We start from the raw sequence: 27,567 nt of genomic DNA, 5'->3' as shown, positions 1-27,567 counted from the left end.
CACACACACACACACACACAAAATCCTATTATATATATATGCTACGATCTCTCACCATGTAGCTGGGACTTGGCCTAAAGCCCTCTCAGCTCCGTTTCCTAAATGCTGAGATTTCATGTGAACATCAGCACACCCAGCAAGCAGGCAAACTGGTAACGTGTTGATGGGCGTTTGAGTTAGCTCTGGCAAGTCAGTATTCAGCAGGCAGATCAAGAAGCTAAAAAGGAAAGGGGCCGTTTTGTTTTCCTCTCCGTTCTGCACTCTGGAAGACGACTACACAAATTACAAATGTGTGATACGCTCGAACTCTCAAATACCCAGCCTGACTTTCAGCCATATGCTCCAGACAACGGAAGTCAACCCAAGTAACAATTTTATTCTAATCTACAGCACAAGTTTTTACATACGTTTTAGTGGTTTTGACAGTGTTGCTTATGAGTAGACCTTAAATGAATCCACAGAGGTTAATATATTTAAAATAAAATATTATACACAGTAAAACAACAGGCAGCTCGCTGTTCAGAATCATGTAGAGAGAGCGACCCGGCTGGTGTGATGCTTGGGTGCCCTTTGCCTTCTGAAGAAATCACCAGCAAGTATCCATTCTTCTGTCACGCCTTGACAACTTCCCAAAATCAGAGCCTGAACATACACACAAAATCAACTTTCTTTTAAAATTACAGTGGTACAGAATTTCAACTAATAAAGCAGATTATTTACCTGACAGCTCCCTCCCTTGAGCAAGCCTGTTTCTAAGCAAACAGGTTATATTCACATCTGATCTAAAGGCAAGGCGACTTCATTTCTCTTAAACCCCAAGAAAGATGAACAACACAGCAACTAATACATCAATCTTAATATAAGACATCGAGAGAAAACTAGAAATAATATATAAATACCACTCCACTGAGTCAGCATAAAACCATGGACCACTGATATATGAGTTTCTATGTGTCAATCCAAGTTTTATAAATGGTATGAAAAGAAACAGTATATTGAGAAATGCAGAGGAAAAGGCAGAAATGTGAATTTATGTGTCTAGTCTCACAATTTAAAATGAATATCAAACTGATACAAGAAAGTTCAGTGACCTAACCACGATGACTGAACCGTTGGCACCAAAGTGACATTACAACAATTCACCATAATTCAGAATGCTCATGGGAAGTGTCTGGCCGACGGGCAACCCAACAATACTATCATAATACGCACAGGATCCTCCTCCGCCGTGGAAAGAGACCCTGGAGAAAACATGGCAAAGGCATGGACCGAAGCGACGTCCTCTGAACAAGGTGATGATATCCAAATCCTTCCTCCTCCCTGGTGGACCACACCAGGTCAGGTTTATGAGCCCCACAGCAGCACTGAATTCGGGGTCAGAGATTGGCAGAAAGGTCTGGAAAACTGCAGTTTTGTGGGTTTGTTTTTTAATTGGCAAATTCTCCACACTTAATAAAACCATCAGAAGAGGTACATTTGTTTGTGGAATGTTGGCCGCTTGCTGCAGAAGGGACATGAAGGAGGAACCGTGTGGGTGCACGGCAATGAAACAGCTTTTTAAAAAATTTACAAAACAACTACAGCCTCTTTTTTTTTTTTTTTAAAAAAAAAAAAAAACAACCATGTTATGTCAAGATGAAACATGGTAGAAAGTATGCGACGTTTCCATGATTCTTTAACAGTGACCGGGAAAAGTGGTAGAAACGACTCTTTGTTTTTTCTTAAAAAGGAAGTCGCGTGACTGCACTGACTTTGACAACCTGGCCTAGGAATTTAGAAAAACTCATCTAGGAAAATCTGTAAAACGAAAATACAAAATTCTGGTTTGTAAACATCGGTTGGCCAAGTCTACCCAGAGTCCTTCATGATAGTGGAATGGAATGAAGAATTAACGCACTCCCTCATTTGCTGGCTGTGAAGAGGAAAACTCCAGGGCACAGCTTTTACACTTTCACAGTAATTAGAGTCAAAAAAAAAAAATTAAACCAAGTCAGTGCAAGTTGCTTCTTCTTCTTCTTCTTCCCTGTGCAACATTCAGCTCTCACCCCGACCCAAGTGCCTCAACTGAGATAATACTGATCGGACGACCTAGCACAGACTGGTCATAAATGTCGAATAAACTCCGCGGGACTCCGGTAAAGGTACTTCCAAATGGCATAGTAGTGCACGGCAGCTGCTGTGGCCACAAACAGGTGCCAGATGGCATGGGCAAATGGAATGATGCCATCGCTCTTGAAGAACACAACTCCCAAGCAGTAAATCAAACCCCCGCAGGCGAGCTCTTGAAGACCGTCTGTGTTAGTCTGTCAACAGAGGCAAAGGGAAAGGGAGGATGTTACTTGGATGCGACAAGGTCAGAGTCACCTTCTTTCCCCACAAAGGATCCTGGTTTTGTACGTAGTAAGTGTGGTGTGAGCACTACCCTGATGTGGAAACATAAAGCAAACCCAACATGCCTCATCCCGCTTGACCTGGAATATCCTTTGGATCCGCAGGCATGATCTGACCACTGAACACATTCTAGGCTCCGCAGGACAAAGTGGGGATTCTCTCATTTAACTGTGTATCTAAGCAGACTGTAATCACAGCTGGCCATAAAAGTGCCTCCAAAGGCCTGAGTAATCTTTAATTCCCATATTGCCCTTTGAAAGCTTCCTGCCACATGCGGCAGGCCCAAGAAACCAGTTTATAACTCGTATCTCTGCCAGGCTTATCACAGGCCTTTGACCTCTCTAGCACTTTTTTAGATTTTTGCAGCATGTATGAATTTAGGGCACTTGAACTGCCGACAAGGGACATGCCACACAGCCCGAGGAATCTCATAATTTGCCCTGTGCTGCCAGGTGGTAAAGTCCTGTGTATTTGAAGCAAGGATTTCTAAGGTTGTCTGGAGAGAATCAAAGGTCCATCCTCAAGAAAAAACTGTGACCTGACTTTGAATGAATGCAGTAATGAAGGAGACAGTGCCGCAGACGGCCCTGCAGGGGGAGCGGAAAGCCAGGCCAGAGGGTGGTGAGGCTTTGGAAGAGAATGTGGATGCCCTAGGAAAGTGAGTCCATAAGTCCCAGTGGCCACGTCAGACAAAAGCAAGGGGCAAATTCCAGCTCAGCCACCATAGGCCTAGGCAGAAGCAACGACCTCAGCCGAGAGGAAGCTAAGTGCCAGGTGGGAGGACATCAGGCCAGATGAGATGATCAGCCCTATTTCAACATTCATATGAACCTCTCTGGGTTTTGTCGGATTAAAAGATTAGGGAGGACTCAAAATAACCGGTAACAGATTTTCTTTATTCAGAAGAGACTTCAACCAGACTTTAAAAACAATAACAACAACAACAACAACAACAACAACAAAAAAGCAAACAAAAAGCCAAAAAACGCCAAGCCAATTTATCACAGGCATCTACTATATCACATAGGTTATAGAGCTATCAACAGCCATCATATGACATCCTTGTGCATGCATTAGGAGCACTGTTCGAGAAGGATAATGGCTGCCACAGATTCTTAGGGGAGCAAGAACCCCAAGTGGAAGGGCACTCGAGTACTACCTCCTTATCTGGAGGGAAGGAGACTCAGAGAGTAGTAGCCCGACAAGGTCACGTGGCTGGCAAGCTCCACTCTCTTCTCAAAGATACCAGGTGTGGCTTTGGCTTGGTTTTGGCATACTCCAATGCTCTTTGTCCAAATAAGCAAGAGACAAAATGAAGTACACCAGTAAGTTTTTAAACACATTCTATTAAGAGACAGTTCCCTGACACTCCACTGCTCTTTCCAAATAAGCAAGAGACCAAACCAAGTATACCAGTAAGTTTTAAAAAACATTCTTTTAAGAGACAGTTCCCCGAAAGACTCTTATCTCATCAGACATTGAAAGACCAGAACAGACTCAATTCCAGAGGAAGTCAAGTGTTGTCTTTTTGACTCAAGATACTGTGGGTACCACCCGGTAGGCACACTGTGAAGCACCCAAGTGTACTTATTCACACTCATCTTCATGACCCTAAACTGGGCACTATTAACTGCCAACGGCATTTACTGACAAGAAGCGGAGAGCTTCAGTACTTTGTTCAAAGCCATGGAGTTTCCTGGTGTCGGAATTGGGCTGTCAATGGACAAAAGTGGCCTGCCTTCTGTACTTTCATTTGGGACTGGGGAGATGGGTGTTTTCAAAACTGGTTTGTGTGACTAATTTTATGGAGTGTATACGGATCAGACCGAGCAGGTAGAATGGAGTGAGTTTGATTACACTGATTACATCTATACAACACTAGCATCACTGTAACTTCTTTGGTGCCCCCTTGCCAACCAATCGTGGACCCCTCCAGCCGCAAAGGCAAGCACGGTTATTAATGTTACCACACACATATAAAGCCCACCTGCTCTAGAGCTTCACATATGGCTTATTTTCTGGCCATCGCAGGAGCACACTTGTCAATTTTTTTGCTTAGTAGTTCCTTCATTGAACATAACTTACTAATTCTTGCCATTTCGGGAACTGTTACGAATAAGACTAATCTTAACTCCATGAGTCTTTTTGGAGATGTGTGTTTCTATTTCTGTTAAGTAAACCACTGAATCACAGGCTAAGTGCATGCTTAATTTGATTAGAAACTAAAAATTTAGGAAACGAAACTGTTGGAGGTGGGTCCTATCATTTAATACAATATGTAGAGGTAGGGCACGGCATTTCACATCCTGGCTACTAATATTTTTAATCCTAACTGTTCTTTGGAGTATAATGTGGTAGTCACAGGGGTTTTAATTTCCATTTTCTTGACCACTAATTATATGCATGCCTTTTCAAAGGGTTATAGGTTCTTTTATATATATTTTTCTTTCTGTTAAAATCTTTTACCCATCTTTAAATGACTTTGGGATTAACTTGGAGGTTCAGAGACTGAGCATATATTTAACAGATGGCCGCTTTCAGGATACATGTCCTTTATTACAGACACAGCAAGCACTTCCTGCCAAACTGTGACTGCCTGTCCATTTTCTTTACTTTCCTTAGAGAAGCAAAGACTTTAATTTTGAAAAACTCCCCAACATGCTTTTCTTCTGTCATGGTCTTTATTTCTGTAGCTCACAAAATCTGTGCCTATCCTAAAACTGATGACAAGATGTTCCAGGTCCCTGAACTTTAGACTTGGCTGCTTTATAGCTAAGCAAATTAAATTTGTGCATGACATGAAATTGACACTCAAAATGTTCTAAGCCTTTTCCTAAAAACATTTCCCTTCTTCAGTGCTACACAGATTATTAGAAATGGGTTAAGCAAGTTATGAGAGTTAGCCAATAAGGGCTGAAGCTAATGGGCCAGGCAGTGTTTAAATAAATACAATTTGCGTGTTGCTATTTCGGGTGTAAAGCTAGCAGTGCGGGAGCCAGGCAGGACGAAAAGCAGGCCTGCCCCCAGCTCCTTCTACAGCTTGAGGCCCCATATTACAGGGAAATACACTCGGTGTCTACTGAATTGGATGCTAACATTACTGACGAAGTACCTGTACAACCATTAGGCTGGTAACTGACAAACATCTAGGTACCTTGGCCTGGTCAAGATGACTCACACCATTAGCCTGCACACTCACAGAGACATCTGAAGCACCACAGTCCTTCCCAACACCGCTTGGGTCGCAGCCCACAAGTTGTCAGGTTGCATTTTGATTCATTGTCTAGTCAAAGACCCAGGAGTTTATATAGGAGTGTGCTGTTTCATCTTTAAACATTTGGATGTTCTCTATCTCTTCTTTTTGTGGGGCAGTTTCAATTCTTTAGCATCCAAGATTATTTCATAGCCTAGTATGCTGTCTATTTGGATCAGAAGAATTTGTATACTGACCTATTAGAATGCGGGGTCTTGTTGGAGGAAGCAGGTTGCTGGGGGGATGCCTCTGAAGTGGTTAGCCTGCCCTGGCTCCTGCTAAGCCAGTTTTCTGTCTGCTGTGAGGTGAGCCGTCCTGCTTCTCCACACTGTGCCTTGCGATACACAGCCCACAAGCAAGAGCCAAGGGAGGGTAGATGAAAGCCTCTGAAATTAAGAGGCAGAAGAAATCCTCCCTCCGTTTTTTTGTGGCTTTTTGTTTTGTTTTGATTTGTTTTTATTTTTGAGCTTTCTGTCACAATGATAAAAAGCAACTAAGACATGGGGGCAGAGGAACTCCGGCCCTGAGGTGACTCTGGTCACCTGAAAGCGGAAGATGTTTGAGGTCCAGTGTGGTTGCACCACCTGGGATGGTAGGAACTCCACTGTTCCCGAACGGGAGCTTCAGGGGTCACCATTTTGTTTACTGCCTTCAAGTGGTTACTCTCAGTGAGGGCTTACAGAATTTTGCCCTGCACAGATCCAGCTTGATGCTTGGCCCAACATATTCTTCTGTAGATTTCTGAAGGTTTCTCTCGACAGCAATCTCTTCCCTAGGTCCCTCCCCATGAACAGTCTCCCAGAGGGCTTGTGGGCAGACTGCTGCTCTCTGTGCTCTCCTTTAGTTGTTATGTGGAGTCTACAGGAAGACACTGTGGGAGGTGGCAGAACACAGAGCTCACAGTTTTTGGCTTCTCTTACCGCAAGCATCACAGTCCCGCACTATCTGTGCTAGATGCGGAAAACGCAGATGCTTTAATTCATTATCTAGCTCTCTGTCTCTCTGTGGCCAAGGAATTAAATCTGAGATCCACAGTGCAGAGCGCTCACTCTTACATAACCCTTTTGATCCGGACTCTGCTTAGATCCCCCAGACAATTATTAGTTCTCCAAAGACAGTGCCACTCACCCTGAAGCCTGCTGTATGCTCTAACAGCAACACCTGCTATATTCTGACCACTTCCGGGTTCCTACCTGTCTTTCGAATCAACTTATTTTAGTACTTCGATCTCATGTTCCCATAGCAACCCGAGTTGTCCTCCTTCATCCCCCCCCCATCAAGGACATTATAAAATTTTATTAGACTCCTACTGAACAGAAACTGTATCTGCGTGTTGGACCCTAAATTCTGTAACAGCAAGTGTGTGAATTACCCTGCTTCATTTTCATAAACATTAGTCACGGGCTATTATACCACCTGTGAAAAGGCTGATTAAAGATTTGGGCTAGTAAAAATACCGGACAAACCTGCTTTTATGACAGCCGGAGGGAATTGACTTGAAATTCTGTTCTAATAATTAGTAACCAATCCACATAGACTTTGCTTATATGGCTTTGGATGTCCTGAATTGCCCTCTAACGATAAAACAGCCATGACCCATTTTCTCATTTCGGTCACGTACTTCCCTTTTCTGTGCATTGTCTGGTGCTTTTACCAAATGAACTATATATACCTATGTATACACACACAACACACATATACATCGATCTATATGTATTTATATATGTATATATGATGGGGCCAGGTACATCATCAAGCTCACATCGCAAGGCTATATAATTTTTGACATTTTTCACAGGCATCTTTCTGGAAAATTCAGAACCAGGTTTCAGCTCTGAGAGGCATTTTTTCTGAGGAGGGAGGGCACTAGGTGGTGGAATTATGTTCTCACACTGTAAGGAAAAACTCAGTAATGAAATATCAAGCACAATTCTGACTCAGGGCAACGGAGGAAAAAGAAAAGAGTTCAAACTGAGCAAGCTGGACTTCTTTAATTAACACGGTGGCTAGTGCCCTGTGTTGAACACAAGGCACCGGAGAACATAAGCAGCGAGCCAGTAGCGCTAGATCAGACTGCAGTGTATATTTCAGAGTCCACGTGCGAGATGTGCATAGACTTGTAAACAGTAATTCAACTCGAAAGAGAATTTAAGATACGCTATATGCAAGAATCCACTAAAGATAACAAAACACTTTAAGTTCTCAAATGTTATCTTCAAGCAAAGTTAAAAGGAAAATAACAAACAAACAAGAAAAGACTACTTACCTTTTTCAGAAAGAGATAATATTATTTAAAAGCAAGTGCAGAAAAAAAAAAAAGAATGAAAGGAACTGAAAGCTATCCAATAGGATGCAGAAGCAAATTGTGTGTGCTTATTTTTAAATCTTTCTTTTCTTTCTTTCTTTCTTTTTTTTTGGAGAGAAGAACTTTCTGATCTCAAGCTCGTCATTTTTCTTTCTCGGCTGGGTAGGGACCACAGTTGTGGGCCACCATAATCCTAATTCTTCAGATTTTTATGAGTCAATAATTCAGGTTTAATCTCCAATAGCCTCTTCCAGAGGTCCAGGCTCAAACAGCTACATTATTTAACCAGAAACAGCCACTTCTTTATTGTCAAATGGTTTGACTATCCCTGGAAGAAAGGTGATGACCTAGTGTGTGTGTGGGGCGGGGGGGACTAGATCCATCATCCAAAACAAACAAATACAGAACAAACCTAACATACACAGCTTTGCCAGCCAACCCTTGTGTGGAACCCAGTGCAAGTCAGTGGCACACTGTACCATCTATGTGGGTTTCTCTCTCAATCTATAGTTAACGGATACATCATAGTTCCAAAAGGCAAAACTGCCTACCTATCATTACATCAGAGTATCAGGAATTTAGAAGGAAGGAACTAAAATTATAAAGCTGTGTCTCACCATTGATGTCACCACCAAGGCTGGAGAAAATCCCATTGTGAGATAGAAGAAAAGCTCAACCACTTTATACCTGCAGGAACACAGGAGGAGTTAGACACACATCCCAGGAATGCTTAGATCATGCACATGCCAGCTTCTCCTTTCTTCATTTTGAAAGAGAAAGAGAAGCTTTAAAACCACTCAAAGGAAATTCAGTTCCCAGTAGGAGACCGCCGAGCCTCTCCCTAACATACCAAACTGGGTAATGACGAGGTAACATTTCTTCTAGGATGAAAAGGGCAGAAACTGACACAGGCTGCTTAGAACAGGTTTGCCATTAAAGCTAGCTGTAATCTAGTCCAGTACGCTACTTTTCCCTTTCCCAGCATGGGCTGGTCCACCACCCGTTCCATCCAGAGTTAAAAAGGACCTTAAAATGGTGAGAACTGGTAGGAACAGCCTTCTTCAGGGGTGGAGTTGCAACCAGAGGAAAGGATGTGTTTCCTGCTTCTCTTCATTTCGTACATGCATTTCCAGTCTCATTCCACTGGGATGCAGGACATCTGAGAACTCTAATCCCAGTGGAGGACAAATGGGTTCCAGAGCTTGTTTTGCCAGAAAGGTCTGCCTTTACCTGCTATGCTGTTTAGAGGGTATCACCTGGGAGGGTGAACCCAAGAACCAAATGTTCCCTTGGAGTGATACACATTACACAATACATTTAGCATTCGTTACATTCAAAGGGCACTTGGAGTCAGGTGTCTGCGATAAGCTCAGCATCGACATGTCTATTTGGTATTCTCTTTGTTTGGATACGGTTCAGGTGGCTATTTCTGTAAACTACATGGGTGTAGCTTCTGACAGTCCCAAGAGACACAATCTCACGGCAAATGGTCAATTTCCATAGGCCTCTGTTTATGTCGCTCACACTTCTGACTACAGCTATGCGTGCGTGTGTGGTATGGGGGAGATGTGTCCAGTGTCAGCGTCTTTTCTCAAACATTCTCCAGATTTCTATCTAGGGAAGTTTTGTGCTGTGACACTTACAATCGGTTATCCTTGGTCTCCATGGAAACTGGAGCGTCATTCTCCATGTGAGATGTCTATGAAACAAACAGGGCTAGCTTGCCTCTGGATGAGAAATGAGGTCCCAGTGGCTCTTTCAACCTCATCGTGACACACACACGCCATTTACGCCTTCCCGCCCCTACCTGCCCAGCAACAGCGAATACCAAATGGAGGTAAAGATTTACTAAAAGCAATATATTTTCTCTTTATGTATTTCTACTATTGTGAGGTACAAGCACGAAGGAAACCGCACTGTAACACAGGAATAATTTAGGCAGTTAATCGTTAAACGATCAAATGGAAGTGACTTTTCTCTTACTTTTCATGGTAGAGAAATACATAAATGGTTCCTCCAGCTGCCATGAGCCAGATAAACCAACGCATATGAGATGCCAGGGGTCCAAGTTCACGGAGGTTTAACCTACAAATGTAAACGACAACAAAGGGGTAAATGACAGGAATTCCGAGCCTAGGCTCTCCTAGTCACAGCAAACTGAAAACAAGGGCAACAGGCCCCCAGCACAGCAGGGAGGCGTTGGGAAAGGTTGGTGAAATTAATCATCCAAAGGTAAGATCGCTGGTCAAATTTCAGTATTAGGAATTAGACATGATTTTAAAATAGTACCAGCTAAAAACAGACACGCCAGCATGCCGTTGAGTCCGACTCTCCCCAGCAGGGCCCACTGAAGGAAAGGCTGCTGGCTGTTTTATTTCTGACCAAGCATCTGGAATGCTTACAAAGCTCACTGAGAACCCAGAATACAATCCTGAACCAGGATCACATGTCCACAGTAGACACCTAATACATGTCTCTTTTAGCAATCTTTCTGCCAAGACAGAATATGAGAACTCCTCTAGCCTGTGCTATGGGCGTCTCTTATCACAGTTCAACATACCACAGCCTCATGTGCCCTGGCATATGAAGAATAAATATAAAAAAAGTTCAGTTTGGCTCTAACTATAAAATTAAGATTCCCAAATGGAAAATTAACCACGGACATATCTAAAACTGCACGGGAACAAATTTCCTACTCTACGTGTGATTGCTCAGTTCACATTTAACTTTTTTTTATAGATTTACTTTAAATTGCTTCACAAAAGCTTTTAAGCATGCCTGCTCTTACATGAATCAGACCTATAATTTAGTGAGAGGTACTGGGGAGGCCTTATGCTTTTTTCATTCTATCAGATAATTACATTTCTTTTGAGTGACTGCACCTGCATGAGCCGGATTCTAGAAGCCTGCTGTTCCTATTGACGACAGCAATGGATGGCTCAACAGGACCTTGCTGAGTGTTTAAAACTGGGCTAGATCTTAATAAAGGAAAACTAAATTTTCTTTAATTTCCGCTTTTAAAGCAACAAGAGGCTGCATTTGATCTGGATCTGAAGGGCAGGAAGATCAAGGGAACGGCACAGGAGACTAGATAGTTTAAGGAGTTAACTAGTTTGGTTAGTTACTAAGCCAAGAGTAATAAGTGGGCAGAAACAAACAGTATACATTACAAAAGGAAGCTTGCTCTTCCTCGTACGTATTTACAGCATTTCCATTTGCCAAATTTCCTCTTCAAATATTCTGAAAAGCAGTAGAGATAGATGGGAAGAAGATGGAGGGGAAAAGGGAGCCTGCTAGCTACACCCAAGTCTACAGCACCTCCTTCAAAATGATTCCATGCCAGACAGCCCTTCCAAGCACTGAGTACTGTAACCAAGGAAATCAAATTGGAGGGGGCGGGGGTGCAAGTGTGTATGCAGTGTGGGAGGGGCGGAGTGCATGCAGGAGGGCTGCGGGGTGGGATGGGGAGAAAGAGGAAAGGAGTGAGGGCTTCTAATCATCAAGAGGCTTCTCCAGAGCCCGCGGAGTCTGTCTCACCATGGAGTGTAGGAAGCAGCAATGAAGAAATAGATGACCATCCGATCACACATGTGGAAACAGTGCTCCACTGTCCTGTTGGGGGGAAGTCAACAAAGCAGGCAAATTTGTCAAGATGCTCAGACAGGAAGTATGGGCTATCACTCTACAAGGTCAAAAGCCCCACGCTTGTTTCATTTTCTGACATTCATAGCTTGCCCTTCAAAGCCATGGCTCTTCTTTTTAATGACAGGAAGTCACAGTAAAAGCTTTATATTTTTAGGCTGTACCCGTAACAGGCATGAGATGGTGGAGCCCCACGATAGTTAGGTGACGTGAGTCTTTTCTGATGTTTTCCTTTTCTTTTGGAAGACGAAATTCTGTGAGGGTAGAATTTCTGCCAGAGCCACTGCCTGGTTCCTATCACAGAGCAGGGCTCAGTCCTAGCGCCCAGCTAATGTGCCCTGAGCTGCGGTCAAATCCGTTCTCTGACCTTAGTTTTTGACAATTCCATAGACACACACAACACATTCGGTCCTACTCTTTCCTCCACTATCTCTTACTGTCCCCAGCTCCCCTCCCTTCCTTCTGCTAGGTTCCCCCTCCCATTTTCAAGTCTTTTGTTTTGCTGAGTTCAGATTCTTGTTTTTTCACACATCTCTAATTTTAAACATGTCAGGGTAGACAGTACATGGTATTAAGGGAAAATAAGTAATTTAGGGCCAGCGATAACAAACATAAATATGGCATTTTTGCTGTGAAAGGGTAGCCATTGCAACTTCTAAATTGGTCCAGAAGATCCAACTCACTGACGTTGGCTCACAAAATGTCAAAAAGACCCAGTATTTTGTTGAGGTCATTTAAAATTATAAATGCAGGGTCTGGAGAGATGGTTTAGCAGTTAAGAGGGTGATCTGCTCTTCCGAAGGACCTGCATTTGACAGCACCCACGTTAGGCAACTCACCCCCACCTATAACTCTAGCTTTAGGGAATCTAATGTCCTCTTCTGGCCTCCATCAGCACGCATGGCAACATTCACACATGGTCACATACATACATATAAATAATCTTTCAAAATATGCGTAAATGAATAAATGAAAATATAAATACAGAGGATGGTCTTTATTGTTTCATTTTCAGACAAGGTCTCACGTAGCCCAGGTTGGTCAGGAACTTGTTATGTAGCTGAGGCTGGGCTTGAACTCCTAAACCTCTTGCCTACACCTCTCACAGTTCTGGGATTGCAGACACGTGCTATAATGTCCAGCCCCACAACATTATTTTGAGTCTATTTTGGGTTTCTAGGATGTAAACGCTACCATTTTGTGGGGCCTCAGTACACAGCGCAGCCTCACTATATACACTGCTGGGCAAAGGGGATTGACAAGGAGGTGTAAGCGAATAAATAAAAGCCAGCTCTGTGAAGATGCATGCAGCAGGAGCTGCAATCACTCCCTGATAATTCAGAGGCAGGTCTAATGAAGCAAACGTCCAAACCTCACCACCTCTACAAACCTAGGAATAAAGGCAGTCATAAACTCATGAATGCAAGAGTCTACTTTGAAAGAGCTGGGAAAACAGGAGAGGGGAAGACAGGGAAGAATTTACTTTCTCGTTTTGAATTCCTGAGATGATTTTGACGCCGAGCAAGGCTTGAGGACTTTCTAATTCTGCTTTCTAGACATTGCTAGGACAGACGGTCAAACCTAGGACTTTCCTCCTGCTCTGCCAGCAGCTAGGCCTTGTGACACAGGCCTGTGATCCCAGCTACTGGAAGGTTGAAGTGGGATAATATTAAGGTCAAGGTCTACCTGGATACACAGTGAGTTCAAGAAAATCCTGAGCATCCCAGTGCGGCTTTTCTCAAAGCAAAAAGCAAGAAGAGGGTTGGGGATGTGGCTCAGTGGCAAAATACTTGCTCAGCATACATGAAATCCTGGAGTCAGTACCCAGTACTACAAAACCAAAAAGCTCCACCGGCCACCATTCTGACTCACACCATGTCACAAGAAGGGGACCGATCTGAGCAGAGAGAACACAAAATGTGGTAAATGTAGGCTATGTTCTCAGTGTTGTACCCAGCACAAACTCAGAAGCTGGGACTGTCCTTCACTCTCCTAATTCGACTTTGTTGGGCATTTTGCAGTGACTGAATGCTAAGGAAAAAAAAAACATCTAATGTGGTTTGTGATTCTAGCAATGCCTTTCAAGGTTCAAGGGAATCTTGTTTCTATTCTACCTTCTCCCCTAGCCTCTGCCAGGGAGGCCCCGAATACGAAGTAGGCATCTACAACTCTTTATTGATTCAGAAATCTAGACATCAGAGCCAAGTGAGCTGAGGCAACCGCAGCGTCAGGCGTGCCAAAAAGATAATGAAGTGCTCGGCTCCCAGACAGGCCTCTGGGCCCTGTGACTCTGTGTCCCGGGAAGCCAGCACAGGTACTGTTGGTGACTCTCCTGTGAGTATGGCCCAGAGTGCCCTTGGGATTTAATGCTGTGGTTTTATCGTAATCCTAGGAATGGAACTGCCACTTTACAGGAAAGGGTAGCAGAGAGCAGGCTACTTCGTGCAGAACTGTAAAGGCCACGGTGAGAAAAGACAGTGCAGGCTGAGAGCCTGCCTCCCCGAGCCTGTCTCCCCGAGCCTGCTTCCCAAGCCTGCCTCCTACTAGCAATGGTTCTTTCTTGCTGCTGTTCTTGTTTGCTTTTTATTGTCGAGACAGAGCCTCACTCTGTAGCTCACTAGTTACACCGGGGACCCACTGTAATCCTAGGTAGCCTAGAATGCATGGCATCCCTCAGTCTCAGTCTCTGAAGCACTGGAATTGTAAACATGAGGGCCATCACGCCAGGGGATACTGTTCTCCTTTTTCTTTTTCTGGACACTATGAAACCAAAGGTCTTTTCTTACATTTCTGGTTCAAAGCACAGTGTCACTTCTACGGCTCAAACTGGCCCCAAGCTTGTGATCTTCCCACTTCTTCCTTCATGGCTAGGACCACAGGCATGTGCCACCACGCTCAGCTCAAGTGTCAGGCTCCTGAATCACCTGCTCCACGTGTTCCACTCTTCTGAAAATGGTTTCTCTCTTTGGGGTCTGACCGAGTCAAGTACTGAAGGTTGTATCTGGTAAGCAGCCATTTTCACATAAATAATGCTCTGTCCTTCGTTCTAATACACACAGATCTAAGCACTTTAGCAGTCTTGTAGGCCAAGGACTGTGGTACTATTTGGAAAGTAACCCACGGTTTATCTTCACTGTGAGGGATTTCCTAGTCATCCCGTCCTTTCTCTATTTGTCGAATTATTTTCCCAGGTATCACCTCATTCCCTGTATTGCATCATGACAGCCTTATGAGGCAGCACAATAAGCTTCAGTTTCGTAAGGAAGAAACTGGGGCTCTTTCCGTGAGGTGGAATTACTTACTCAAGGTTAAACACAGGAGGACTGGAGTGCAAAGTTCAACGTCCTTCCTTGCGGACCACAGCTATGGCTCTTAAGACTCTCCCAGCATTTCTAGTGTGTGTGAGAGAGAACTGGAAATAAGCTCTCGGGATTTTAGCTGCAGGCCCTCGAAAGCCTGCTAGGGTGCCGCTTCCTTAGATGCAAACAAGGCAGTCGGGTCTTCAAAACTCTGCCCAACCCAAAGAGAATGTCTTGAACTAAGGGACCTCTCGAAGCCTGTAGGAGAGGAAAAAGCCCACTCTTCACCCTCCTGACTAAAGTGTAGCGGCCTGGGAACTGAGAACACGCTGAGCCAACTGCGTCCATATGCGCAGGACGTGCCCCGCCCCGGGTACCTTAAGTGGCTCTTTTTCCACGACACTATGTGAAACACCGTGGAAACGATGAAGAGGGCACAGAGGCCCATCCCGTAAATCCATGCCGTTATCTTTTCCCAGCAGTCATCAGACAGCCGGTGGAGGAGGGCGCTGCCCACAATGGCGGGAACGATGAGGAGCTGGAAGGAAGGGAGAGAGAAGTGAGTACCTTGGCGTCGACTTCCGCTTAAAAAACACAGAGGTTGGCCAGTTTTGAGAAAAGTAAGTTTTAAGCAAACATTCGTCTCCCTTGGATAATCAGAACGAGAGGCGGATGGAGTTCATAGCTGCACTCGAAGCAGATGTTCCTGCTTCAGGGCACTGGGCCAGCCAATGGGTGCAGAAACAAGCAAAGACACAATATTGCCCAGCTGTTGCAAAATGGCTGTTCTTTACCCTAATTTCATTAAACAAGAGCCTGTTCCATTCTCCTCTCTAATCTGATACGGAGCAGGTACTAAAAATATCCAAACATCAAGTACATTCTAGAACCCCCAGAGAGGTCCGATTTCCAAGCATGTCCTGCCTGTGATCCCACTATTTAAGTAAAGGATACACAAGTAGTGAATTAAGCCCATATTATATTGTATAAAACACCCCCCTCACACACCAAATCAGCTGTGGAATTAGTATGTTCTGATCTTTACTTTGAACTTGCTCATCTATTTGGGAGTGCTTGCAGAACAAAGGGGTTTGGGGGCTTTCATCATTTTACATAGTACATGTTGAATAATCTATTTCTGAAGCCTGAAGTTTGAGGAAACCAGAATCTAAGAATTCTGATTGTAGCTCTCTCCCTCCCTTTCTCCCTCCCTCCCAGCCCCTCTTCCTTCCTTTCTAACCACTAAGTAGGTAAGGATGACTATGAGTTCTCCATGCTCTCCCTCCTAAGTGATGGGATTTCAGGACCATGCCATTATGGTCAGCTTCTGTGTTATATTTTACACCATAGACCCAAATTTCAACATTAGATGCCAGTTTCCACTACTCCAGTACAAGACAAGAGCAGGGAGAGTAATAATGTTTTTTCATAAAGAAAAAAACTTATTTGTCTGGGAAAAATTACCACTAGAGATGACGTCCCTTTTACTCTTGTTGCATGAAAGCATCCATCCTCTCTCTGTTTCTATTTGCTGTGGTATTGTTGTGTTTTGATACAGACTGTCACAATCCTTACTAGCCTTCAAATTGCTAGCATGCATCACCACACCCGATAATACCTTCTCTTTACAGAAATAGCGGTGGTAGATACTTTCTGTCTTTAGGAATATCACGGGTCTATAATACTCCCAAGATCACTGTTGTAAAATATTAGCATGGAGCTTTTTATAAGTTTTTACTAAATTGCCATTTAAGTACTGTTTCATGTGGAGAAGAGGAAAGGAAAATTCAGCCCATCTTACACACATGTTATTTCTAAAAGTAGGCTGTGTATCTGAATATCCAAATCACCACACTGGCCCAACCCCATCCATAATGTAAGCCTCGTCTAAATACTCATCACTGAAGGAGTAAGTTCATCCATCCCCTTCCCTTCTTCGTGCATTCACCATTTCCCTCCCAGGGTCTCACAGAATGAAACTTCCAAAGAGAATAGTAAAGCCAAAGGTAAAGAAACGGAATGACAGAGGAAAATGCCATGGCCAGTGTGAGGGTGAGAAGATTCAGCCTTCCTGTCTCAGACAATCATTTGGTAAAACAAACAAAAAAACCAAACAGCAAGAACAAAAACTCTCCCCTTCCAACAAACCATGACACGCCCTTGCCAAATCGGCCAAGTAGCCATCTTGAAGAAGCAGAACCTTTCCTTCAAGGTGTCCCAGCACCCATAAGCAAGCTTCTTCATTGTCCCCTCAGTAGGGTACCTTCTCCTATCTTTTGAAGATGTATCGAGGCACGTGAGTTCAGGAAAACATGGGCTACAGGGTAGAGTGTCCAGAGCGCTCTCCATGCTCACAACACTCAGATTCTGGTGACATAACCCATAACTGACACTCAGGTACTTAAGGTCAAAGGGATGAGTAGTTCCAATCACTAGTGCTAAAGTTACTGGAGAAGTCTTTTGTCCTGCCAGAGCCCCGTGTGAAGGATGGCGATAAGAAAGATGTACTCACTGCGTGTGTGTAGCAGTTAGCAGCATGTTCGTAGCAGGTTGGTTTGTAGCGGCCATTGGCTGGGGCCCGATGGTTCATGAAACTATGGAAACAGAGAGGCCATAACATGAGAAACACTCCACCCTGGCTGTGCAGGAAGCCTGCAGTGGTCATTCGGCCCCTTCTAAATGAAAAGGTTGCTGTTATCAACAAGAAAACCAAAGCCATTAAGGAGGTGTCAACTTGACCCGCCGCAACACTGAATCTAAAGCAAACATCTAGTTTATTTGATGAAATAGCCCTTGAGTTTGCTCAACAGACAAACCTCGTGCCAAGCAAAAGCAAACAGAAACCGTATCAAACTCAGTTGTGCCCCCCAAGCCCCCAAATCAAAGGGATGATGCATAACCAAGTTTTAAATCTTAAAGTAAGGATTTCTGCTCCCCGTCCCCTGCCTTTTAGTTATTGTCACTAAACAAAAGGGAACACGCTGCATTTGAAAGGTTTCTGCTTTCTCACTCAGGACATGACACATTACGCTCTCTGTATGCAAATCTGCACAGCCTGCATCCTACATTAGAGGGTCTGCCAGACTAGTTTTCCTGTATTGTATTACCTGTTCTGGCACCAGGCAGCTTATTTGATACCCAGCTGTGTCCAGGCCACCTAAACAACGGGGCACATTTTTACCTCCATGCTCTGGAGCGAAAAGAGTTTGCTTCAAACACCACGCACATTGTTAGTCCTTGATGCCTTGGCTCTAAAATACACACACACACACACACACACACACACACACACACACGATGAACAGGCACAGAGAAACAAACGGGTAAAAGCCTTGACAGCTTTGAAATCCCAGAGCTTCACCTGTCAACAAGCAAAGCACCAAAACAAAACAAAAACGAAGTAAAACAAAAACAAAACAAACAAAAAAACAAGGCAAAACAAAATCCAGACAGTCTGGAGGTCGTTTTGCTTGTTTGCCAGTACCCAATCTCACCAATCTTTAAACCATTTTTTTTTAAAAAAACTAAAGACAAACTAATATTTCCCCCCTGATTAGAAAGAATCTGGTATCCTCAGATCAAATAATGAAAGACACAACAGGTTGGGCACGGGACCATGAAGACATTTCACTTGGACTAGATGCCTAGCTAGACCCTAAACGAACTTTCTGAGTATATCCACTACCCATGGAAGGACAAAGGACCCACTGAGTAGCTTCAGAATTGATCCAAGCTATCCTTGCACGCCGATGTGCATGTCCTAGCCTACTCTCCTTTCCCCTGGCAATCCCCTAAATTCTATCACTCATTTCCTATGGGATGAGAGCACCGCTGTGCAGCTCTTATTAGTAGCAGGAATTACACCCTGGGGAAGAATGTTTCCGTACTGCCCCAAGAATCTGAGGATCCACCGCATCTGCACCCTGAAAGGTAACAAACAACTAAGCTCTGAGGCGCGCACCCTACTAGGAATTCCAAAGGGTGGAAGAGCAGGCTTCCCAAATTGTTGAGGTTGGCTGAAATGAGGGCTCCATGTAGGGTAAAGTAGGAGCTGTCTACCCACCACCAGGCTGCAGACGAAAATAGCAACTTCTATCTCAAGCAGCCCGAGTCTAAAAATAGTCAGATCGTTACGCAGCATGGGGGATAGACTTTCACATCTTCTGCGAAGAAAGGAGCGGCATGGCCATGTCTGTTGGTCTCTGCCCGGCAGAAAGAATCCAGGTTAAAAATAATGTGGGAGGGAGGGAAGATGGCTTATTGGGTAAAGTATCTGCTAGGCAAGCATGGAGACAAGTTCAATCCCCAGTATGGATATATAAAAAAAAAAAAAAAAAAAAAAAAAAAAAGCTAGGCATAGGTCCATGCACCTGTAATCCTGATGTTATGGACATGGGGACAGGTAAATCCCACTACTGGTCACTTAGCCGAGGTCACTTAGTAAGCTCCAATTCAGTGAGCTACTCGGACTCAGAAGTTATTGGGGTGGCTGAAGAAGACACCTGTTGCTAGCCTCTGGCCTCCATGTGCATGTGTACGATACACATGTGCACATGAACACACACACACACACACACACCTATGCATACATGTGCAGAGGAAAAAGAAAGGGAAACAAGAGAAAGGAGAAGAGGAGGAGGGGAGAAGCTATATATACATAAAGAGATTCCTCTCTTGTGACAGACATACCCTGTCCTGGTGGAGGGGCAAGCTTTCTACTATAAACAAAGGTAAAAAGCTGCTATCCTGAGACCATTTTACTGTGGGGTTCCATGAGAAAGGTCTGCACCATTGTTCTGCTGGGAAATAATAATACAATTGTTTTCAATTTCCCTTGATGTGCCAGAGTGCAATCAAGCCTCCTCCCCCTCCTTCCGTTTCTGAAGAAACCATTCCCAGGCCGAAATGGGAAAGCAGATGCAAAATGCAAATAAACTCCCACACTCTGAGCCTCCTCTCTCCAACTGCCAAAAGAAGGAGAAAGGTTTAAGGATGAAAGGAAAAGGACCCCATTTGTGGAAATCTTCTCTAACTAATGAGAAAGCAACCTAATAGCTACTCAGTGCCCTAGGCAGAGAAGCCAGCATGCAGGGGTGCCCAACCTGTCACTGTGACAGGATAGTGTCATCTACCGATGTACTAGGCTTCATTCACAGCTGTCTTGAAAGGTATGTGGGCCACGGATTGGGTGGACACACCTGCAGGGGCTCTGATTTAGTTTGGAGTGTGGCAATCACATTTAACAAGGCGAATAATGAAGGAGGCCTTAGTCACTTTCTGTTTCAATATTCCTTTTGCCTCTGGCTTTTAGGTTATTCTTATGTCTTCTTTGCCCTACAGCAGAATTCCAAAGCAGTGGAGGGAGAGAACAGCTCAGCACCAACCTTTAAACATCACCACACCAAGTCCAGACCAAAGCACCAGGCTCTGCAGGTCTGCAGCTCGTCCAGCAGAATTCATAGGCAGAAGACCAGAACCCCACGGGTTGAGTCTCCTGTGGTCCCCACTCCCCAAGTCCAAATACTGTCAACAGCACTTTCAAAGTATATTTCCAATCAGCTCGCCACTGCAACTCCACAGTGCCCAATAAAAACAAACCAGCATGCAACATCTCCTACCTGTGATACCGAAGCCACATAACTGGCCTTGTTGCCTGTCCCAAGACAGACTCTTTTTCATATGGTAGCCACAACTCTCTATTAAAAACAGATCGTAGTGTGTGTCTCTACTTAAAACTGTCTTTTAGCTTCCCAAAATGCTTAGGGTAACACTTCGATGCATCCCTGACCCACAGGCCTCGGTAGCTACTCCCCTTGCTCAAGGTGCCACCTTCTTATCTATCTGGTCTCCAGCTAATACCAGCTTTCTGTGTCTTTGACCCAGGAAAATCTTATCTGCTTGAGGACATTGGCTTTTTATTTCTCCTTAGAATATTTGACTTGCTTCTCTTCCTCCAAGCTAACTCATGTCACCTGCCAAGAGATTTTCCAGACATCAGCAAGCATCGCTTTGGTCTTTCCCACCCAAGAAGAGTCCTTACCATAACCAATAAGAATTTGGTTCCTAAATGTTTGTTATGTTTTAATTCCATCTCTTCACGCTGTAGCACAAATCTATGGGGGTGGTCTTCACTATGTTATTTCCAGTTTCAAGACAATGCTCATCTTTTGCTGAAGCTTAATATATGTTGAAAGGATGGATAAAAATACAGCCCTCCCAGCTACAGAGATAACCCATAGTCAATCTGGTTTTATTGGAGACGGCACAGGTTCCACACAGAAGGGCAACAGGCAGTCACGGAGCCAAAGGAACCCTGTGTCTTATGAACAGAAAACCCAAAAGCCAAGACAACGGAGCGCCTCAAGGCCTCTTCAACACCGTTGGATGCTGCAGCTTTAATCCACCCTGTGCACAGCACCCTTCTACCATGCCAGCTTCCTGTTAGGACTGAGCATGGCATTTGTCAGATGATCCTCTAGGCAATTACTAAAGGGGGATGGGAGATAGGAGACCACCCCATTTTGTGGTTCAACGCTCTAAGAACCATTCCAAAAGGGCGTCAGACATGCTTCAGATTTTGAAAGAGATGCTTTTCCACGCACTCGATTTAAAATCTAATCAGCAGGGCAGTCGCAGCTGGGGCTGAGGAAGAAGGGTCCTTTTCTAGTGGAGAGACAGGATGGGTAAGTGAACCGTGGCTGCAAAGACAGGAAACTGAACTCCTCTGACTACCTGCACCATTCCGGGCAAGGACTTTGTTACCCTCTAAACTTATCTGCTTTTCTATTGCTTGTAAGTTGAAAACTATGCAAAACTATGCAAGTATCCAGCCAGCTGCTGGCACAAACAGGTAGTAATTGAATGGTAACAGTTACTATCATGTCAGAGATGTTAGAGAAGTGTGTGTGAGTGTGTGTGTGTGGAGTGTGTATATGTGTGTGTGCAGGCACGTGCTTAGGTGTCTTGAGAGACTAGACTAAAAGGAATAAAGCAAGGCACAAGATAAGCTGCATCCCAGAGGAACTGTTTCACATTGTAGGTTCTTTTTTTTTTATTTTAAGGAGCCACCACTGTTTTACTCTTCCCTTCCAGTCTTCCTCCATATAAAAATGGCAGAAGTCTGGAAGACGATCCAAAGCCACAGGAACCAGAGTTTCCACTCTGAGTGGATCTGCAAGGTGTTCTTTTATTGAGGCAGAGCATAAACTATGGTCTAATGAACTGTTCTTCAGCCGAGTCCCAACGCAGCTATCAGGGAAAAAGGCACAGTTCAAAGACAATGGGTCGCCTCACAACCCCCCCCCCCCCCCCCCCCCGCCGTAGAGCCTCTCTGTAATTTACCTGCATGTCACTATGGTAAATAGTGTAAATAGCACACCAAGATGTTCAATGAACACAAACATATGTGGACTACCACTTCGGACATTTTAATGTGTGGATCATAATAAGCAGGGCTGTTCGAACATTACTTTGTATTTGGAGGCTTATTTTCAAGTCAAATTGATGCTCACAAACAGCTTTCCAATCTAGCCTATAATAGAAAAACAGGTAATGAAAGGATCACATCAATCAAAACCAAAGGAGTCCTAGGGATCATCAAGAAAGACACGAGTAGTATTTGTGGAGTACAATAACATGTAACCACTGAAAAATTACATTCTATGAGACTCCAAAAGATAATCTCCGTGTTTTCTAATTTTTTCAATGGGTAAAAGACTGCAAAATAGGACGAGAGCAAATCCTGTTCATCAAAGAGATTGCTCAATCAGCTGAAGTGGCTTTTATTTTTCTATCCTAGAGCTGTTTGAGTGTTGGTGTAACAAACAGAAAGAGACACTTTCCTTCTTTTTACACAAGTATTCAAAGGGACAGGAAAGAAATACAAACTCTTCATCAAAAAGGGAAGGGGTAATTTTTCAGAATGTAGCCACTGTTCTCTGAAAGCAGGAAGCCCACAGACATGTAGAGGAGAAAACCAGATCAAACAAACAACATATACAGGGCAAGAGGCTCACACATGTTACAGACTGTCTGAAATCCACGAGGTTCTAAAAGAGAAAGAAGGCCCTTTTGCCTTGACACGGATAGTAGTTCCCCTCCAAGAACAGGGTCAGGCGCCAAGCAATAAGCAATATTCGGAAGGCAATCCAAATCTTCAAGTTGATCCCCTCTACTGATGTCAAAGACCACACTGATCCTTTTTATGTATCGGCTCCTTTACACCATGAGACTGGGGAGGAATGAGATAAGCATTATTAATGGCTGAAAAGGCCGGATAGGAAAACTAAATTGTGGGCTTACATTTTGAAATTAAAAAACAAACAAACTAAAACAAACAAAAAACCAGATTACTTCAAACTCAATAGCCTGCCTGGAAGATTTCACGCATTTCTGCTTTTGGATATCCTGGCACCTCACAGTAAGCTAGCCTGTTAGTGGTGAAGGACTGGGAATGGGTATGGCTGCCAGGTTCAGACAAAGGGATGGAGAGTTACCAGACACCCGACGGCTGAACTTTCACCCACTTAAACAGAAAAGCCCAGAGCTTTCTTTGGGAACAAAAGGCCAGAGCCTTCATCATTCATTCCGGGTAGGTACCCCGAGAGAAGGGCCACCGGCCCTCCAGTTCGGACGTCCCCAACACCTCTCCACTGTAGAGCAGCCGACCGGCCTTCCGGTGGCGTCTCCTCGGTTCTTCCTCCCCATTTCCTAAAAAAGGCGTCTCAAAGGCAAGTCTCCACCTGAATGCTAACCTGCCCCTGACAAAAATCCCCAAATAGTAACCCACTGGGGCTCTTAGCCTGAGAACCTCTAGATTCGACGCCGTCGGGCTAAGCTGCCTCAGTTTCCCAGTCTCTAGGGCCAGTCACAGACAAAAACACCTTAAACGCTCAGACAAGACCCCCTACCGCGCTGTAAGACAAATACCGCCACAGGGTGCTGGAGCAGCCCCAAGAGACCTCACACGGGGGTTTGTTCAAGGATGTTTGCATAAGGCCCTGGGTGGACTCGAGGGGCTACGAGGTTGGGGTGGGGCGCTTGGAGCAAGCAGGAACTGTGTCTGGATGGGGATCGCAAGGGCCAAAGCTGGGTGTGCAAGCCCATGGAGGAGGCAAGGCAGACGCGGAGTCCCGGGGCACAGATCCCGAACGGCGTGGAGGAAGGGGATCGCAGGGCTGGGGGTCCCCCCGGGAGCCGGTCCGGGTGGAGGCTCGGGATTCCCCGGGATGGAGCACGCGCCCTGCAGCGCTCTCACCGCTGGAATCGATTCCTGAACCGCATTGATTCTCCGCTCCTCCGCGGGGGCCGGGAGCTCCGTCTCGTCTGCACCGGCGGCGGGGCGCGCGGGCCTCATGGGTTTGAGCCGCTCCCGAGGCCGCCGGCGTGCCAGGCGGGAGCCGCGCAGCTGGGCAGGGCCGGAGTGGGCCACGCCGGGGGTCAGCACAGGACCGGAGCCAGAGCAGGCGGCTGGGGGCGGGAGGGAGGCCGCTTAAACGGCCCGGGAGCCTCCCGCCTCCCGCCTCCCCGGCTCCTCCGCCCCCGGCTGCCCGCGCCCCGCCCCGGAGCCCGGCTCCGCCCCCGCCGGCTCCGCCCGCTGCGTGCACCCGCGGCCGCCTGCGCGTCACCGCGCCCAGTGGCCAATCAATACCCGGAGCGGCGAGCGGCTCCGCTGCCATTCATTTTCCCCTGAAGCTCGAAAGGTGGGGCGGAACCTCAGGGAGGAGGGGCGTGGCTAGCGGAAAGGGGAGGAGCGCTGGGAGGGCGGTGCTCTGCATTAAAGGTTGGAGCAGTGTGAGCTGAAACCAAGAGGAAGAAGCCTTGTGTAGGAGATGGCCCCATGATCTCAAAAGCAGCTGTGCAGGAAGTGGCAGCAAGCAAGGACCCCTGTCTGCCTTCTATTCTTGGCTCCGCGCCGTTTATTCATCCTTCATTCAGTTCCGCGTCCTTCCTTTTGTTTATTTCTTCACCACTTACACTACTGGGAAGACAAATTGTTAACATGTCTAGCCTGTGAAGAAGAGGTTGGAGTCGCCAAGAAAGGTGGATTCTCCTGGAGAGATCTAATATCATCCATTTTATTTTCTACTTTTTTAACCTAAGAGATTCCAAAAGATAGCAAAACCCTTTGCTAACCGTTTTTAAAACTAAGAGGGCTTACCAGAAGAGCAGTTTAGAAGGAGAGATGAGGTGAGACATAGTGAACATAGTCAGAAGAATACCGGAAATAGGAAAGTGGTTGACATTTGCAGAACCTGTCATGATCACTCCAGGAATCCCGCCCACACCCATACTCCACTGCTCAAAACACCTTCTTTGGGGGGCTTTGGGCCAGGTTCAGGAGAGCGTTTACTCTGCTTGCAAAGAACGAAGCATACCGACCCTGGGGAATTGTTCCACCCACTATTCTAGTTTCTTTAAGGGCCTAGAGGAACTTTCCACAACAATTGCATTGATTTTGGCAGGAATCGACATCGTGTTACTCATTTCACAGGTAAGGAAGCCAAGACTTTGAAAGGTGGCGTTATTCACAATAGCTAAGTGATCAAGTCAGCCTAGGTGCCCATCAAAGGATGCAGAAAAAATTGTGGTGTGTGTTTGGAAAATTAGTCACCCATAAAGGAAAAAACACGAAGATGTAAGAGTAATCTGTGCTATGTCAGGCCTTTGATTTCCAGGGTTCAGCCGACCGATTGAGCCGGCTAGGCGGACATCTAGTTCCAGGTGCTTCCATTCCAAAAGCTGAACGCGCCGCTGGAAAAGACAACCACCCCCAATCGAGGAGTACTGAATCCTTCTTCAGCAAAGGGTCTGAGTAACTACATCTCTCTGAAAGAACTTCCAAACAGGCTGCCAAGAGGAACAAGGTCGCGTCCTCAGCAGGGAAATGAACATCACGTGAAGTGAAAGAAACCAGACTTAGAAAAATACTGAATGTTTTCTATCCTATGTTGAATATAGAGAAAGGAAAAGAAGTTTTCAATGTATAAGGGGATCAAGAATGTAACAACTGGGGTGAGACAAGTCTGTTCAAAGTATACTATCGACATGTTTTTAATTCCATGTCTGTGGCTGTGCTAGAATATTCCAACAACAAAAAAGAAACTGTGGAGAGAGGAGTTTATTTGCCTTACAATTCCAAGTTAAAGGCAGCATTATGGGGGAGTCCAGACAAGAACCTCAAACAGCTGGTCATATCACGTCTACAGTCAAGAGGACGGCAAAATGAAAATGTATCCCTGTTCACTTGCTGATTCACTTGTGCTGAACTTACTTTCTCTTCTCACGTAGTTCAGGGGCCCCTGCTGAGGGAATGGAGCTGCCCAAAGTGGGCTGGGTCTTCCCACATCAGTTATTTTTGTTAAGACACTCCTCCATAAGCCCATCCGATGTAATCAGTTTCTTATTGAGAGTCTCTTCCCAGGTGAGTCTAGGTTGTGGCGTCAAGGTGAAAAAGCTGACCTTCGTGGCACGGAGGAAAAATGTCACAATGAAATCTACTATTTTGTACAAGGAGTCTCTGCTGAGTGAAAAAGAAACTTGCCGCATGCAAAACAGACTCATGTGCAGCTTCCTCCAACCCTAAGCCCCAGATACCTTCAGGATGCCAGCTGCCTCTTCCTGAGTTTTAAAATAGTCCATTTTTTAAAGCCTGCACTTGATGTCTCTCCGCTTGCAGTAAAGCCTGAGAGTTAGTGTAGATTGAACATCTACCAGTTGGCTACTTGACACTCCCCAGCTCAACGATCAGCGGTTCAGGAGGTGGTAACAATGGAAGTAACGAAAAAAGATAAGTGAGAATTAGCCTCATGAAATGCTGCCGTCAGGGATCAGAGCAAGGAACCATAATTATAACAGATGCACCACTTCCTTGGGGATCAAAAGGGAGGTTATGTGTGAGAGCGTGTGAGAAGTCTCTGCACTTCTCTTTCAGGCTTGTTCTGAGCCTAAAACTGTTCAGAAGATTCGGGGTTTTTTCTTTTCCCCTAAGAGAAAAAACATAAAATGCTGATGCCTACATCAACATGAATGGACCTTGTGACCCTTACGTAAGATGAATGAAACCGGTTACAGAGAAAGGGTCATATATTGTATAGCTGTAGAGCCAGCCCACCTAAGTTCAGTGAGAAACCCTGTGTCAAAAGTAAGGTGGCAAAGGAGAGGGACACCTACCATTGACCTCTGGCTTTTGTACAGATGTGCTCACATGTACATACCCACATACTTGTGCACATCCCCCATAAACATGTGCATACAGCATACACATGTGCATACAGTGCCTTCACATTTGTTTATGAGGCGAAATCCCAAGCGTATTTGCAGAAAAGAAGTCCTGGCTTCAGTTTAGAAATTGAGATTAAGATAGCAGGAGCGGAAGAAAAGGGGAAAGTTTTACTTTTTATTTATTTGTTTATTTTGGTTACTGGTTGTGGGTTTTCTGTTTTGCTTTTTTTTTTTTTTGCATTAACAGAACATGCATGTTCTTCTTGGGTTTGGGGATATAGGTATTTCTACAAAACTTGCAGACACATTTTCGGAAAAACAACTTGCTCCTTATGTGAAGACATTTGTCATTGTGCAGACAGCAGATGCTGAAGCAGCTTTTGGGAGAACACCTGCTCTGCTGACTGAGGTCCACAGGGTCCCTAGACAGGATGCTGCTGAGGCTAGCAAGCACC

The 27,567-nt window shown here is 45.0% G+C and overlaps 1 protein-coding gene across 1 annotated transcript; it reads right to left on the bottom strand.

The window, feature by feature from the left end:
• Positions 1-356: 356 nt before the first annotated feature.
• On the bottom strand, positions 357-24,450 carry Mmd (monocyte to macrophage differentiation associated). The gene is made up of 7 exons (XM_057774277.1): positions 24,147-24,450; positions 17,403-17,484; positions 15,268-15,428; positions 11,487-11,561; positions 9,933-10,034; positions 8,567-8,636; positions 357-2,303 (listed from the first exon to the last, which is right to left on the bottom strand). Exons 1-7 carry the CDS (start codon positions 24,170-24,172, stop codon positions 2,103-2,105), a joined length of 717 nt encoding a protein of 238 aa, XP_057630260.1. The 5' UTR covers positions 24,173-24,450; the 3' UTR covers positions 357-2,102.
• Positions 24,451-27,567: the final 3,117 nt, after the last annotated feature.

The sequence above is a fragment of the Chionomys nivalis genome, chromosome 7 (assembly GCF_950005125.1).
Source record: "Chionomys nivalis chromosome 7, mChiNiv1.1, whole genome shotgun sequence".
Classification (NCBI taxonomy): domain Eukaryota; kingdom Metazoa; phylum Chordata; class Mammalia; order Rodentia; family Cricetidae; genus Chionomys; species Chionomys nivalis.
Note: the sequence above shows the minus strand (reverse complement) of the source record. Positions and strands in the feature narration are given on the sequence as shown.